Source organism: Arachis ipaensis, chromosome B7 (genome assembly GCF_059453495.1).
Source record: "Arachis ipaensis isolate K30076 ecotype BB chromosome B7, ASM5945349v1, whole genome shotgun sequence".
Taxonomy (NCBI): Eukaryota; Viridiplantae; Streptophyta; class Magnoliopsida; order Fabales; family Fabaceae; genus Arachis; species Arachis ipaensis.
Window position 1 is genome coordinate 136,553,758 of NC_142442.1, and position 15,782 is coordinate 136,569,539.

Consider the following 15,782-nt stretch of genomic DNA (forward strand, 5'->3'; position numbering starts at 1 on the left):
ATTATTGTGGGCACAGCCAGACATACATGTTAAATGTCTAAAATGATGTAATGCATGTAAGATATGGCAAAGATAACGGCACCTAGTAATAAGTTTGAACCATGTAACAAACAACCCAAACTTGCATAAATAAGACTTTTCAACTAAAACATATATCAATTAAAGAAGTTTTATATAAAATATAAAATTAAAATTTTTTATTAACAATAATTTAAATAAATGTCTTAAAGTATCCGTTAGCTACACTTATTTTATTTCGTTCCGTCCTATCTTATGTCATTGACCATACAATTAATTAATAACAATCCTGTTAGATAATTAATAAGAAGTCTAGTCAATAATAAATTAATAAGTATTTTTGAATTATAATTCATACTAATTAATTATTATTAATTAATAATAATTTAAAATTTTTTTAAATATAAGATTAATGAGTATTAATTATAATTATTTAAAATTGATTCGTCAGGAGTTATTTATTTATATTTTTTAATTAATAAATAATGCCCACTTTCATCATCATTGAGAATTTGAGGGACAAGTTGTTAGAGAGCGCAAAAGGCTGGGAAGCAGTTTCATTTGTCAACGCATATATGGTTAAGAAATAATTATTAAGTATCCACAAAATATCATTATGTTATTGAAAAATAGTTATATATTTAAATTGGTGTTTTAATTAATCATTAAAATATACATTTTAAATTTGTTTATATTTTTCATCTTAAAATTCAATAAATATTCCATTAAACTTTATAGATTATACAAATACTACGATAATTTTTAAATGATCTCTTACTATGATTTCTATAAAAAAAAATAGGTCTAATTTTCATCAACTCATATTTCCACGACTTCCATCCAATTGATATAAGGTGAAAACTCACGTGCAGTCGACTTCACATGAGTTGAGAGTTGTTAGATGGTTTGACTGATTTGACTAAATTTTCATGTAAGATGTAACGGTTCTCAACTATCAACTTCACGTGAAGTCGACTGCATTTGAGTTTTCATGATGATATAAACATCAAAAAAATTTTTTCCATACAATTGATATAAACATAAAATACTAACAAAAATATCAAGTAATATTGATAGACCAATGAGTTATAATTCAAATGACATAATCTTCCCATATTTAATTAAGATACTCAATTAAGAGGTTGCGGATTCGAGTTTTCTATTTTTGGTAAAAAAAATATATTGATAGACCAATTCCACATTTTTCCAAAAGTCTAAAATAAACCAAAAGCATGTCCTAATTATTCTCCTCTGTTTTCATCATTGTTTCACCAAATCATTACAACATGAAACCTTCCATAATATTTTCCTCTCTTCTAATCATCTTCCTCATCTTCACTGCCACTGCCACCATCTCAGGCTACACCTTCAAGGCAATCACTCCAAATTTCAGTGCCACATACCTCGAATTCATTGATGACTCTGGAACCTTCTTAATATCTCCAAACGGAACATTCAAGGCTGCAATATTCAACCCGGGTTCCCAGCAAACCAGCTTCTATCTCTGCATAATCCATGTTGCATCAAGAACCATCACTTGGTCCGCCAACCGCGGCCGCGCCGTCTCGAGCTCCGGCCAAATGAATCTAACTGTTAAAGGGATAACAATTTCTGATGAAAGTGGAAGGAATAATCCTGTATGGTCAACTCCACCATTGAGATCACAAGTTGGTAGGCTTGTCCTCACTGACATGGGTAACCTCCTACTCCTTGATCCTTCCAATGTTTCTCTTTGGGAAAGTTTTCGCTATCCAACCGACACAATTATCATCGGCCAGAGCTTACCTGTTGGATCATCTTTGTCAAGTTCTTCATCAGATTCAGACTTGTCCATTGGAAGCTACAACCTCACAATCACTTCCTCTGATGCAATCCTCCAATGGTATCAACTTATCAATAAACTTTCTTACATTTTTTTGGATAACCATTCACACTGTAATTATATGACATAAATATATTTGTAACATAGGCTTGGACAGACATATTGGAAACTTTCAATGGACACAAAGGCGTATAGGAATTCATTAAGCATGGTGGAGTACATGGCTGTGAACAGAACAGGTTTCTACCTATTTGGAAGTAATGGAACGGTTGCTGTGTTTCTGGTAGGGTTACCGGAGTCGAATTTTCGAGTAGCTACATTGGATAACTCTGGCCATTTTGTGATCAAAAGTTTTTCTTCCGGAACCGGTTGGAAGCAGGAATTTCAAGGGCCAGATGATGGTTGTGGAACTCCCTTAGTTTGTGGCAGAGTTGGTTTATGCAATGATGATGATACCTCTTCTTCTTCTTCTTCTTCTTCATCATCATCATTACCTGTTTGTTCTTGTCCCCAGAATTTTCATGTAGGTTCAGGTAATTCTGGTGGTTGTGTTCCAAGCAACGGTTCTTATTCCTTTCCATATTCTTGTGATGGTTCTAATAATGATAGTTACCACAACAACAACCAATCAAATTCTTCTTCTTCAGTTGTTTCATTCTTGAATCTTGGAAATGGTTTGGACTACTTTCACAATATCTACACCGATCCTGTTATGGACAGTGTGGATTTATCGTTATGTCAGGATCAATGTTCCAAGAATTGTTCATGCTTGGGAGTCTTCTATAGAAACTCATCCGGTTCATGCTATGTGATTGAAAACGAGTTGGGGTCAATTTTGTCAAGTAACGATGGAGCCAATCAAGACATGTTTGGCTTCATCAAGGTCTCTATAGGATCCACAACCACCAATGATGATACGAGAGATGTTGAAGATGGCGGAGGAGGCTTTCCGGTGGTGGCCGCAGTGTTGTTGCCGATCACAGGCTTCGCTCTCTTGATGGCCTTTCTTTTCTTCTTGTGGAGAAGATCTATTAAAATTTCCAAAAGAAAACAAGATTTGGAACTCGGAAAACCCAACAATAATTATTCTCATTCTTCCGGGGACCTTGATGCCTTCTACATCCCGGGTTTGCCTCGAAGATTCGACTACGACGAACTCAAAAAGGCCACCGATGATTTCAAGACTCTGATCGGCTCCGGTGGTTTTGGTACGGTGTACAAAGGAGTTCTCTCCGACAATGCCGTCGTGGCGGTCAAGAAAATAGTCAACATAGGAGTTCAAGGGAAGAAAGACTTTTGCACAGAAATTGCTGTCATTGGAAACATCCATCATGTCAATCTTGTGAAATTAAAAGGCTTTTGTGTCCAAGGAAGGCATCGGTTTTTGGTGTATGAGTACATGAATCTTGGTTCCCTCGACCGAACGTTGTTCGGTGGAGGGCCACCATTGGAATGGCAAGAGAGATATGACGTGGCATTGGGGACGGCGCGTGGTCTTGCCTATCTTCATGGTGGGTGTGAGCATAAAATTATTCACTGCGATATCAAACCTGAAAATATTCTTTTGCATAATCATTTTCAAGTTAAGATATCGGATTTTGGATTATCAAAACTTCTTAGTCCCGAACAATCTGGATTGTTCACAACAATGCGAGGTACCCGTGGATACCTCGCTCCAGAATGGCTCACAAATTCTGCTATCACAGAAAAAACTGATGTGTATAGTTATGGTATGGTTCTTCTCGAACTTATAAGCGGAAGGAAAAATTGTTATTTTAAATCAAGAAGTCATAGTATAGACGAGGATAGTAATAGTGGCGGCCGAGGAGGAGGAGGTGGTCATAACTCTTCGTCATCTTCGACGTCAGGATTGCTTTATTTTCCTTTGTTGGCATTGGAGAAGCATGAAGAAGGGAACTACATGGATCTTGCTGATCCGAGACTAGAAGGGCGCGTGACGAACGAGGAGGTGGAGAAGCTTGTGCGGATTGCGTTGTGCTGTGTCCATGAAGAACCGGCGTTGAGGCCGAACATGGCGGCGGTTGTTGGGATGTTGGAAGGTGGTATGCCATTGCCGCAACCAAAGATGGAGTCTCTGAACTTTTTAAGGTTTTATGGTCGTAGATTTACGGAGGCTTCAATGATAATTGAGGAGAATAACGATAACGAAGGAGGAAGAAGAGAAGTGAATAATAATTCTTCATCAAGCATGACAAGTGGTGGCTCTCAAGCTGCTTTAGTTTCTTACATATCTTCACAGACTGTCTCAGGGCCAAGATAGGGTTAGTTATATGGTGGAAACTCAGTGCAGTCGATTTGATGTGAAGTTGATAATTGAGAGTCGTTAGATAATTTAATTAATTTGACTAAATTTTCATTTAACGGCTCTCAACTATCAACTTCACCTGAAGTCGAGTACACTGTACTTAAGTTTTTCCAAGTTATATATATGCAACTTGTGTTCGCACCAAAAAATTGAAGAAGAGAGTATGTTGATGTATTTTTAAAGTTGATAATCATCAATTGTATGATAAATGATTATTCTATCTTTATTTCTTCTTCATAACTATTAATTTGTGTGTTCTTACTTCTTAGGATAAATAAGAACAAATAATATTCTAAATTATTCAGTGACAACTCATGTGATAATTAAGTAATAAATTATTGGGAATAAAATATATATTTGTGTCAATAATTGGTAAAAAAATACGAAAACGTGTCCTACTTTAGTATACTACTATAATTTAGTGTTTGAAAAATGTTAGATTAGTAATTATTTATTTATTTATTGTGTGTAAATTTTTAGGACAAATAATTCACCATGTGGTGTTAGAGTTTTTGTGACGGTTTGAAATTTAAGTTTTATTAATTATTTCTAAAAGAAAAAAAAAGTGTATAAAGCAAAATTGAAAAAAAAAATGTTGTGCATACTCACATTTTAACTTCCGAGAGATTTTGGCATGCATGTTTAAAATGTATATATCAATTCTTTGTTATTAGTGAATTCTACTTAATTCTCTCTAAATTAAAAGGTAAATTATCTTTTGCAACATGTCTTATTATTAAATAAAATGAAATGAATTGATAATAATAAAATAAAATAAATTGATTTATCATAGTTAACTTTATTTTGGAAAACTACCCATGGCATACATTTGCGTTCCTTGTTCACCAAGCTTCTATGCAAAACACTCTTGTACTTTCCATTGCTTAGTAGCTCCCACAAACCCCCAAAAATTATATAGTTATGGCCCAACTTTTTTTAAATATATATGATATATCTTCACATGTGATTTTTGTAGTAACTTTTTTAAAAATGACTATGATGATTATGTTTTGGGTATAATAATATAAAAATATCTTTTTAAAAAAAAATCTTTTAAAAAAATATGTAAATTATAATTTTTTAAAAATATTTTTTTATTTTTTTAGTATTTTTATTTTTATTATTAAAATTTTATCAAACACGTTAAAAAATAAAAAAAATTATTAATAAAAAATTTTCTATCAAATTTAATAGCATCTAAACAAATACTAAATTATCTAATGGATAGATATTAGACATTTTGCAAATAGGCTCAATTATTTGGTTGGTGTTAATCTACTAGTCGTTACTATATAAAATAACTCATACTTGTTGTATGTTATGAATTAATTAAATAATCCGGCATTATTAATAATTAACCAATTAAGTTAATTAATCACGAACCTATAGGAAGGAGGGTTTTTGAGCCACTTGTCATAGTTGACCTTAGAAGAAGGAGCCATCATATGGAAAAAATAGTCAACCCACTCCACCTTCTCTTCATGGTTCTTGGTCATCTTTGTCCCATAACCTTCAAAGTTCCATTAGATGGGTCATTAGCATAAGCCTCTTTCTCCTTCTGAGGTAGAAGAAAGAATCCCCATATTCTTATGAATAAAAATAATTAAATTTTTTATATTAATTTTTTCTTAAAAGTGTTTAAGAAAGAATCTTCATAACCCAATTAAATTTTTCTTATGAATAAGAATTTAAGAAATAGGGTAAAAAAAAAGTTATTTTTGCTAACTTGATAATAACATGAAATTAAATATCAGTACAATCCAATAGTATATACAATTGATACATATTAAAATGTTTTATTTTTTATTCTTAGCAATCGAATATGCTTTTTGGCAACATAAACAGTATGTCATTTGATTAAATTTTTTATTTATTTTTTAACTTTTTATTTTAAAACTGTTTAGATGTGCAATTTAAAATATTAAGTTGACTGTTTAAATTATTTAAATATTTTAAATTTAAAATTAATTATGTAAATTATTTTACTATTAAATTTAACATATAATATATTTTACTAGTTAAAAATTATTATTTACTTTTAAAATTTTATAAAATTTAGATATATTTTTAAATATATACTAACATATATATATATTCTACCATTGTACTCGTATTTATGCGACTACTTGAATTTTATATATACATATAACGATTAATTAATCGTGGCTAAAATTGTAGCTACAAACTTTGACCAAAAATTGATGGCTTAAATGAATAAATGGGCTGTTAAAATTGTACTTTTGGCTTTTTTTAATTTATTTTTCGATTGGAGTCATGATCTATTTACATTATCCGTTTTTTTTTTTTAAATCAGAAAAAAACGTTTAAAATTTTAAAACTAAACATCTAAAATGAGCAACAGATTGAGGAAGAAATGAAAGGATAAAAAAAAATTAAGAAATAAAATAAAGTTCTGGCTTCGCAGAGCCACTACGTTGGTAGAATTTGGAGAAAAAGTCATTTTACTCCCCAAATTATAGTAGATATCATATAATTAGAGGAAAGAGGGAACTGTATGCATACTTTACATAAGTATCTACACAAATTATAATTAACAACGAATTCAACAACTTATTACCACCATGATTATTTGATTCACCTGTGATTTTTTTTAAAATATAATTGACTGTTTGTGTTTTTTGCTTTTTCATCTGAATTAATTAATTATGTAAAAATATTTGTAGCCGTTTATCAAAATACACACATACTAACAAACATTTTCGTTCTTGAGTTGCTCAATTTTGGGTTCAGCCACCTAACACATACATGATACATTAATGTTGCTGCCGTAGACGAGAACGTGTTTGCACACCTAGTGTCTCCATTCAATAATTTATATCTTGTAGTTTGTAGGCGTCGTGAATAAATAAACTTAGCTTTACATGTCAAAGACCCTTTGCTCAAGTATAATATATACTCCCCGTCGATTTCAAACATTTAATTTTTCCTTTTCTAATTAAATAAAATAAAGTCATAGAGATGAGATAATTTTGTAAAAGAGAGGCGAGAGAGAAGAAAAAAAGAAGTCTTCATATGCAAATCCATATATTTGATTTAGAAAGCAATCAAGGTATAAAAGGATTGTTGCTTTTATTACTGTCTATTACTTTAATTAGAAGTACACTTATGAACATAAGCAAGGCCAAGGTTTTGTAACTCTAGCTCTAAAAGCATCACTGATTGGCAAGTTTGTCAACATATGCTTCAATTTCTTGTAACCCTTTTCCTCTTTTCCAATAGTATCTTTTTCTTTCTAATGATAAACTTATCATCTCTGGCAGCAACTGTGTTAGACCTTGGAGACTCATTTAGCCATAGACCATAATTTCCTTTGGAGAAATGATATATGTACCCTTGTCATCTTTTTTCTCCTCATGATATAGCTCATCTAAATTAATTAAACATTTGAGAGCTGATCAAACATTAATCAAACTCCTATCAGCATAAAGTTCTTTAGAAATTATTGAGCCTCAAAGAAAAGTGGTAAATTGCATCACTCTGCTTCTCCATACTCGAGTCCTTCCTTGTAGAAAAATTTCACTGCTTCTAAATTAAGAAGGATCTTGTGGTAAAACTTGGACTTTTCCACCAACAAACACACTGTCCAAAGATCAAAAGTAGATATTGCCTTCTGCTATGCTCCAATTGTTATGTGCTAGTGTCATATCCCGTTGCCCAAACAGGTACACAGTAGATCAAGATTCCAAGGACAAATGAGGCACACATTGTGATAATGGCATACACATAGGCTCTCCAAGGATGATTGCTTTCTCTCATTGCATTGAATTCAGCTGCAAAAGTTGAGACAGTACTCAAACACCCCAAGAGACCTAACTGTGTTCCGATTACAATAGTGTCACAATCTTTGGTATTGACCTGCAAAATTTGTAATGAGAAAAATGAGTGTTTTTTTTTTTTTTTTTTTTTTGCAATGTGAAATTGGTTTCTCTTTATCTAAAGCTAAACTTTATATCACAAACCCTTTATAGACTTCATACCAGCCATCGGATATCACATCACATGAATTACACTACAACTTTTTTGTGAATGGCTCATATGAATCACACTACAACTTTTTTGTGAATGGCTCATATGAATCCACCTTTAGAGATTGTTGAAGATTTGGATTTATAACAATAAAATCTTTACATCAGGAATATATTAATATGAATACTAAATGTACAAATGATTCTAATTTGCTATTTCTTGTATGTTTAACACGCTACCTTTGATGGTTGTACTAACATTTTTTTGTACATTCATAAATCAATGAATCTAGACACAATTGTAACAATTTCTCAATGGTATCTAATTTAATTGTAATCCTATTACTATTATTAGGTTAGAGATTAGCAAATGCAGCAAATATTGGAACACTGGGAGACAGAGGAGCACAAAAGAAACTTACTGCTTCCTTTACGGTGGAAAGTGCAGCCATTACACAAGCAGCTGATACATTGGCAATGAGAGTTCCAAATGGCATCCATTTAAACAACCCTGCCCTTCCTAATCCACGACCGTTGAGCCGAGCTAAGAACCATCGAATCCACACACCTACAGGTCCAACCATGCAAGCGAACCATAACTCGGCACCACTTCCACCATTCTTGAACTTAGCCTTCAGCAGTGCACCACTCACACCCCATAATATTCCTAAAATCACCAAGAACATCGTCATAGCCGCCAAGTGACGTTGGGGGCTATCTACTCTGCAGTTCTCAGAGTTATTACCACTTCCTGAACACATATTCAGCTTATTTAGAAGCCACTTGAACCCCTTGGCAGTTTCAATTCCAACTATGATGGAAAATCCAACAAGAAATAAGCCTGCAAAACAAACCCACTCAGTAATGCTAAATGCTAATCTAGCCGGCAAAAACACTTCAAAAATTCAATAGACTAAGATCATATTTATAACTAAAAGGAAACTTCTCTTATCTAGTGGACCTATTTACCAAGTAAAAAACCGAGTATGGCGAAGAGCCAGTGTCCGGAGACACTGAGTTGAAGCATTTTCTGATTCCAACCACTGAAAGTTGTAAGGCTTCCTAGGTAACCAGTTGTTATTGCTATAGCTAGATGTTCTGAAACTTGAGATATGTCGGTTTTGAATACAACACCAAACCATCCCATCAAAAATGAACCAATCTGAAATAACATGTAAAATAATTACATTAAGTTTCATTGTTTTCCAACAGCAATTTTATTTTGCTATCAGTTTAAGCGTACCATTTATTATTATGTAGTAAAAAAGGATTCATAACTAATTTGTAACTGGGTAGTTCTGTAGAAAAAGGCCTTTAGCGCATCACTAGTTGAATATCATAGGAAGGTTCAAATCAGATTTTCAGTTGTTCAACTCTCTAGATTTATTTAAAAAGTACACAATGAAAAAGCAGCTCCACTAACTACAGGATCAGAAACCAAAACTTTCTTATTTGGCCCCACCTTCAGCTTAGAAAGTGCTACAAATTTAGACATGGTGCTTTTAAGCATATAATAATAATAATAATAATAATAATAATAATAATAATAATAATAATAATAATGTGATATCTGAAAAATAGCAAGAAAAATAACAGGGAAAGAAACGGCTACCATATTAGCAGGAAGATCAAGGTAAAGAACAGTTTTGTTGCTTGTCAAATTGGCTTCCCCAGGGCCAAATAGCTTCTGCAGTAAATATCTTGTTAAGACCTGCATATATAGTTACTGTGGCTATTAGAATCTTGGTTTAATACCAGCTAAAGAATATCAATAAGCAATTAAGCACTCATCAATTACAAGCAAAAAAAATAGCAAATACTGTAAAGTTAGTAATCAATCTAATTAAGTTTAATAACCAAGTTTAAGAGGATATTTACGTACCCCTAGAATTCCGAAAACAGCCATATGAATCATACATGAAGCATAGTCCAGAAACTCTGGCAAACCTTTACGAGTTTCCTGAATGTACAAACACATAAAAAAAAATGTAAGCCATACCATGATATATATGATTAGATCTATCCACATATAACACTTTACATAAACTTCAAATCTTGTCCTAAATTACAAATACTAAAAATGAAAACATGAGATGGAGAAGAGAGATAGATAGCTCACTTTCTTTGGTTCTTCAGAAGGCAAAACTGCATCGGTGGTGGAAAGAGGAGAAGCTACGAGCTGAGGTGGCAAAGGCCTAATAGCAGAAGAGGCTCTTGGCGGTTGCAGTTGTTCCACGTCAGCAGCAGTACCGCCATTCTCATCTGATTTTGTTTCATCGAAGGAGAACCTGAAGCTGTTGGTAGCGCTGAACCTTCTGCTCGGAAGTGCGCGATCTCCAATGTCACCGGCTTCTGAAACGCTCTCGCTCTCGGCGTCATCGTCGTTTTCCGTGCGGTGGCTGACGTGGCTGGATACGCTGAGTGAGCGCCTCCTAATGGAAGAAGAACCCGCGCCACTGTTCAATCTCTCCATTGTTATTCAACAAAGAAAATAAGAACCGCACGGGAAACTTGCGCGTCACTGCGTTGAAATCGCAAAACAATTTAAAAAGAGACAAAAAAAAAAAAAAAAAAACTAATGTAACAGGTTGACTCATGCAGTTGCGGCCACCCTGCCACCCATGCTTATTCAAACGAATATATTTACATATCAGCAAAAAATATAACTATCATATTTTAGATATAAAAGAGGTTAAATACACCCAATTTTCTCTATTTTAGATTGAATTAAAGAAGCAACTTTTAGTAATCTTAAAAAAAGAGTATTTATTTTATAAAAAAAATATCATTTTCTCATTTTATATGAATTATAAATAAATATAAGATAATATAAAATTTGGTATTTTATAACTAACTGTGCTTTGTTTGTTTTTTGTGCTATTTTTTGTGTGGCGCTACTTTTCGTGTGGCACAGTGCAGTTAATGTGGCGCAGCCACGGGTCCTCGTTTTACCCAACAACTTGGTTCGCAATTTGCTACTGCTTATTATATTTGGTATTTTAATTATTATTATTATTATTATTATTATTCATTTTTCATATTTAGAACTATGTAATTATGGATTTATTGTCTATAGCTATTAGTTAATACTTAGTCCACCGTGTTAAGAAGGAATGACAGAATGAGACATGATATTTGAGAATGAATTCTTTCCATTGTTAAAAAAAATTGGGAGCGTAAAGTATGATTTTTAATTTTTTATTATTTTTTTATATTTATTTTTTATTTTATTTATAAAATTAATAGTGAGAGATTATAATTTACTTTTTTAATTATTAAAAAAATTAAAAAATATATATTTTTATTATATTGAAATATATTAAAAATAGAAAGAATAATATGTATTTAGGAACACGATTTTATTTATTTATGATTAAAATTAATTTTTACATATAAATTATTTAATCAAATGAGTCCATTCAAATTATTACACTTGTATGAACACAATTTTTTTGCGGTTTTGCTGCACGCTTTTTTTTTTTTTTTCTTCCTCCTTTATCATGACTATCATCGTTATAGTCATTGTCGTCTTCTTTTTATACGTGTATCATCGTTATTGTTATCATTATCATAAAATTTTATCATATTGATGACGTTGCTTAATCCAAAATTAATTTGGATGTATTTTTTTGATAATTCAGTCATTTTTGTATGTTGTTTTTAAACTCAATTTATATATCGCAATCATTAAGTAATTTTGATACATTTTTGAATTAATTGAGGTTTGTAACAAAATTTCGGTGTAAAAATTAAAAATTTTATATGTTATTGTTAACAAATTTTAATATATTTTTATTCTGAATAATTCAAATTTAAATTCATAGAAAAATTGTATGGTAAGAAAGTTCCTTTTTTTTTCCTCCTTGTTATGGTGAGCTAAAAAATGGCATTTCATTAAATTAGTTTTATTTTTGTTTGTTCTTAGCACAAGATTGATATGTTGGGATAGGGTTAGTTGGTACAGAATTTATCAATAAAGAAAAAAATATGGAGTCATGAAATAGAACATACACCTCAATGATCTTCGTCAATGAGTTTCTTTTCTTTTCTGTTGACAATGAATAATCCATTTTAAAAAGCTGTCATTTTTATTTTTACTTTTTTAATGGAGAAACTTTCTAAGAACCACTAAATAAACATTTGGCACAAACAGGTTTTACATATACATATTTAAAAAATGCAGTTGACACAACACCTCAACTCCTCAAGCACATCATTACCGATTCAGAACCATCCTTAATGCATATACTCATACATTAGTAATATAATTTAATATTATAATCATAGAATATCTTTTTGCTACTTAAGCAATGACTTAGGATAACACGGCTAACCATACGAAAACTAATACCTAAAAAACGAAAGATAACATAAGCTGCAAGCAATGATGTCAGTGCATTGGACAATTAAATGCAGGCCACTAGAAATGTTTATTTTAAATCAGAAATTTTTAAGTAATCCATGAAATAGATAAGATAAGCAAGGAAGGTCGACCAAATATTCAATGACTGGAGGTGAGCGAAAATAAAAAATAAGAATAAAATGGCATAAGTATAATTAATAAGTCAAAGGGAGAAATTCCTACGTAACGTTGCGGATTTGAGTTGAAAAGGAATCAAACGAAAGCCAAAAACATGTGTTTGTTTCCTTTTGGATTGCGGGTTTCACTGGTTTGTATTTAACGAACCAAAAACCAAAACAAAGGGTTGGTGGAGTTGGAGTGGGGCCTACGCTCACACTGTCACACATTACCCCACTTGATCACATGCACCGTCCAATACGTCCATGAATGATTCTTGATGGCTGATGCTCGTTTGTTTAAAATTTCTCTGTCATTTCCCTATTCTTGACGGCAGACTATGAATTTTTTTTTCTTTTTGGAAATCCCGTATATGAAATCCCGTATATGAAATGCAATCGAAAAATATGAATTAATTTTATGTGAAGTTGATAATTAAGAATTATTAAATAAAAATTTAATTAAATTATTTAATTATTTAATTATTTAATTACTTTTAAATCTTAAATATCAATTTTATGTAAAAGTGGACTGTACTTGAATTTTTATCAACTCTAAAACATCTCAAAGTTGCAAAAATCGAAATTAAATTGGAATATAAAATAAAATATTTAAATTTAATAGTTCAATGATCTAATCCGAATCACAAATCGTAATTAAATTAGTTTAATTAAAAATAAAATAAAATATTTTAAAATTTTAAATTTAATAAATTTTAAATGAATAAAATTAAAAATTCCACAATTTTAAAAGTACCGGTACCACTAAAAGAATCTGTATGTCAAACAGATATCATCAAACAAGATATTGAAAATAAAGAAGCTGTGGAGAGGATTTACCAGTTGGTTGTGGAGGAATAAAAATGGAGAAACTTGTGAATTGGAGGTCGTGGCTAGAGAGATGGGTGAAGCGGATGTGGCGGACTCCTGAGGAACGATGAAGGGCAGTGGATTGCTGGATTTTTGCACCGGATTGGAGACGTTACGACGTTCATTGCGGAGCTATGGGGAATGGTGAAGAGCTTGGAGCTTGCATGCACGATGGGCTTCAAGAAAGTGATCGTGAAAGTAGATGTTGCTGCGGTGGGTTAATGGAGAAGCTTGTCAGTTGGAGGCTTATAAGTTATAAGTTATAACTCATAGCACATGCGTTGAGCAAAATGTCATTCACATTGTGTGGGCTGGGCTAGCATGATAAATAGCACAACTTTTTTTATTGGGCCTACAAATGAAAATATTTTCGACGCATGCTTTTTTCATGGTGGCTGTTAGGGTACTCCCTTAATGTTTGGAGGACTTACCTGAGAGGGTGGGAAATCGGGACATGCAAGAAGCTGAAGGGGGAGAGCATCACCAACCCAATGCGTCGCGGCGGCCAACTACAGAGAGGAGCATCCATATCGGCGAAGCTTGGAGAGCAGGTCGAGCAGGGAGCACTGACGGTCCTGGTCCCATGCGGGATGCCTCGAGGCAGAGGAGCAGAGCGGCAGAGACATACCGGCCGGAAACTTCAAGGAGGATCCATAATCAGCGGCGGCAGCACTGGCCTGGGGAGGAGAACGGTGTAGGTGGTGATCTCAGAACGTCGCACTGCAGAGTGGAACTCAGGACACCAACCGGGAAAGAAGCTTCAACCTTCAGATCCATGCATCAGCTCGGCCTGCTAAGGGAAGATCCGGCGGCAACAGCAACATCTAACACAGAGCAACACGAGGAGGACGACTATAGTGTTAGGGGAAGCGGGTATTGGGGCGAATCGGGTTCTGGTTGTTTGGCTGGGCCAGCTTTGGCCCATGGCCCCTGTCCAAAAAAAAAAAAAACTCCATTAGATATAAATTTTAAAGAAAAATGAAAATAAAAATAAAAATTTATTTTGATTCTTTTTATTTATTTATTTAAAATAATTTAATTGTCTTACATACCGTCGTCTCTTGTTTTTCTCTCTAACTCAGTCAGTCACTCAGTGTACATCACCCTGATCTCTCCTCAATATTTTCTCTGTCGTTGCCGCCGCGTCCAACCACGTCAGGGTCAGTCTGTTTGCCTTTGATCCTTGAAAAATAATAAATAAATTTTTAGGCATTGCGGATGGAGATCCAGCGGCATTGGGGGATCAACAGGAGTCACAGAGGAGAAGCAGCAGCGTAGCGAATGGGGACCAAAGAGGAGAAGCGGCAGCGGCGATTCCAGGCGATGCGGAGAGCCAGCGGCATCGGGGAATCAACATGGAACCACAGAGGAGAAGCGGCGGTGTCGGCCCAAGGCAAGACGCAAACGATTATATTGTGAACCTCTTGGAACCGCGGCGGAGCAGGCCTCGGCGATCACTGGAAGGCATGAATCCAGCACAGACGAAAGACTACGCGTGACCAAGGAGGATCGGAGATGACTGCGGAACCAAAGTGCTGAGGAGCAAACCGCGGCGGAGCTTTTTCCGGCGCTCTTGCTTCAAAAGTGATGGAGATGGTATTAGGCTTTGGATCGGGTGGGGTTTTCGGGTTTGTTTGTGTTGGGTTGGGTGACTTGACTCCCCTTGACTAAAAAAAGAAAAGTTTAACATTTTAGTTTTTATAAAATAACATTAATCTTAAAAAAAGATTTTGATTTTTTTTAAAATGAATCTTATACATGATTTTTTAATTTTTTAATATTAAATTCAAATTTTTAAATTTAGATATATTTAAACAACACTATTATTAAATAGATATTTTTGTTTTTTATTTAAACTTTAAATAGATATTTGAAAATTTTAAACTAAATCTTCAAAAGAATAATTTTATCTTTTTCAAATTTAAATATGAATTCTTTTATTTTTTAAAATTTTTAATTTTTGTTTCTATTATAATTTTGTAATGAGCCAATAGCAATTCAAAAATAAAATAAGTATAAAAAAGGCCGAAATGAAAACAAAAAAGTAATGTTAGTGCAAAGTGCAAATAAAATTTAAATTGAAAAAACATAACTTATTTCTAACTTTTCTTTATTAGTGTTGGCACAGTATTTTAAAGAGTAATTAATGGAGTTTTTATTGTACCCTGATAATATCATTAAACAATTAATGCCAAAAATTATATTTTTTTAAAAAATTTAATATTTAAAAAATTAACACTAA

At 33.0% G+C, this 15,782-nt stretch overlaps 2 protein-coding genes across 2 annotated transcripts; one reads left to right on the forward strand and one right to left on the reverse strand.

The window, feature by feature from the left end:
• Positions 1 to 1,282: 1,282 nt before the first annotated feature.
• LOC107606081 (S-locus lectin protein kinase family protein) lies at positions 1,283 to 4,406 on the forward strand. The gene is made up of 2 exons (XM_021106392.2): positions 1,283 to 1,900; positions 1,988 to 4,406. Exons 1-2 carry the CDS (start codon positions 1,305 to 1,307, stop codon positions 4,119 to 4,121), a joined length of 2,730 nt encoding a protein of 909 aa, XP_020962051.1. The 5' UTR covers positions 1,283 to 1,304; the 3' UTR covers positions 4,122 to 4,406.
• Positions 4,407 to 7,194: 2,788 nt separating this feature from the next.
• On the reverse strand, positions 7,195 to 14,362 carry LOC107606082 (camphor resistance CrcB family protein). Its single transcript, XM_016308047.3, has 8 exons — positions 13,972 to 14,362; positions 13,511 to 13,748; positions 10,272 to 10,673; positions 10,035 to 10,112; positions 9,765 to 9,863; positions 9,122 to 9,314; positions 8,575 to 8,993; positions 7,195 to 8,042 (listed from the first exon to the last, which is right to left on the reverse strand). The coding sequence occupies exons 3-8, from the start codon at positions 10,623 to 10,625 to the stop codon at positions 7,815 to 7,817; spliced, it is 1,371 nt and encodes a 456-aa protein (XP_016163533.1). The 5' UTR covers positions 10,626 to 10,673; positions 13,511 to 13,748; positions 13,972 to 14,362; the 3' UTR covers positions 7,195 to 7,814.
• Between the last annotated feature and the right edge of the window lie 1,420 nt (positions 14,363 to 15,782).

Excerpts from the sequence above, each read along its gene's own strand:
- LOC107606082 (XM_016308047.3), bottom strand. The coding sequence starts at position 10,625 with ATGGAGAGATTGAACAGTGGCGCGGGTTCTTCTTCCATTAGGAGGCGC. Across the intron at positions 10,113-10,271 it reads CTTCTGAAGAACCAAAGAAA|GAAACTCGTAAAGGTTTGCC; the intron begins GTGAGCTATCTA and ends TTGTACATTCAG. Across the intron at positions 8,994-9,121 it reads CATACTCGGTTTTTTACTTG|GCTTATTTCTTGTTGGATTT; the intron begins GTAAATAGGTCC and ends TTTGTTTTGCAG.
- LOC107606081 (XM_021106392.2), top strand. The coding sequence starts at position 1,305 with ATGAAACCTTCCATAATATTTTCCTCTCTTCTAATCATCTTCCTCATC. Across the intron at positions 1,901-1,987 it reads TCTGATGCAATCCTCCAATG|GCTTGGACAGACATATTGGA; the intron begins GTATCAACTTAT and ends TTTGTAACATAG.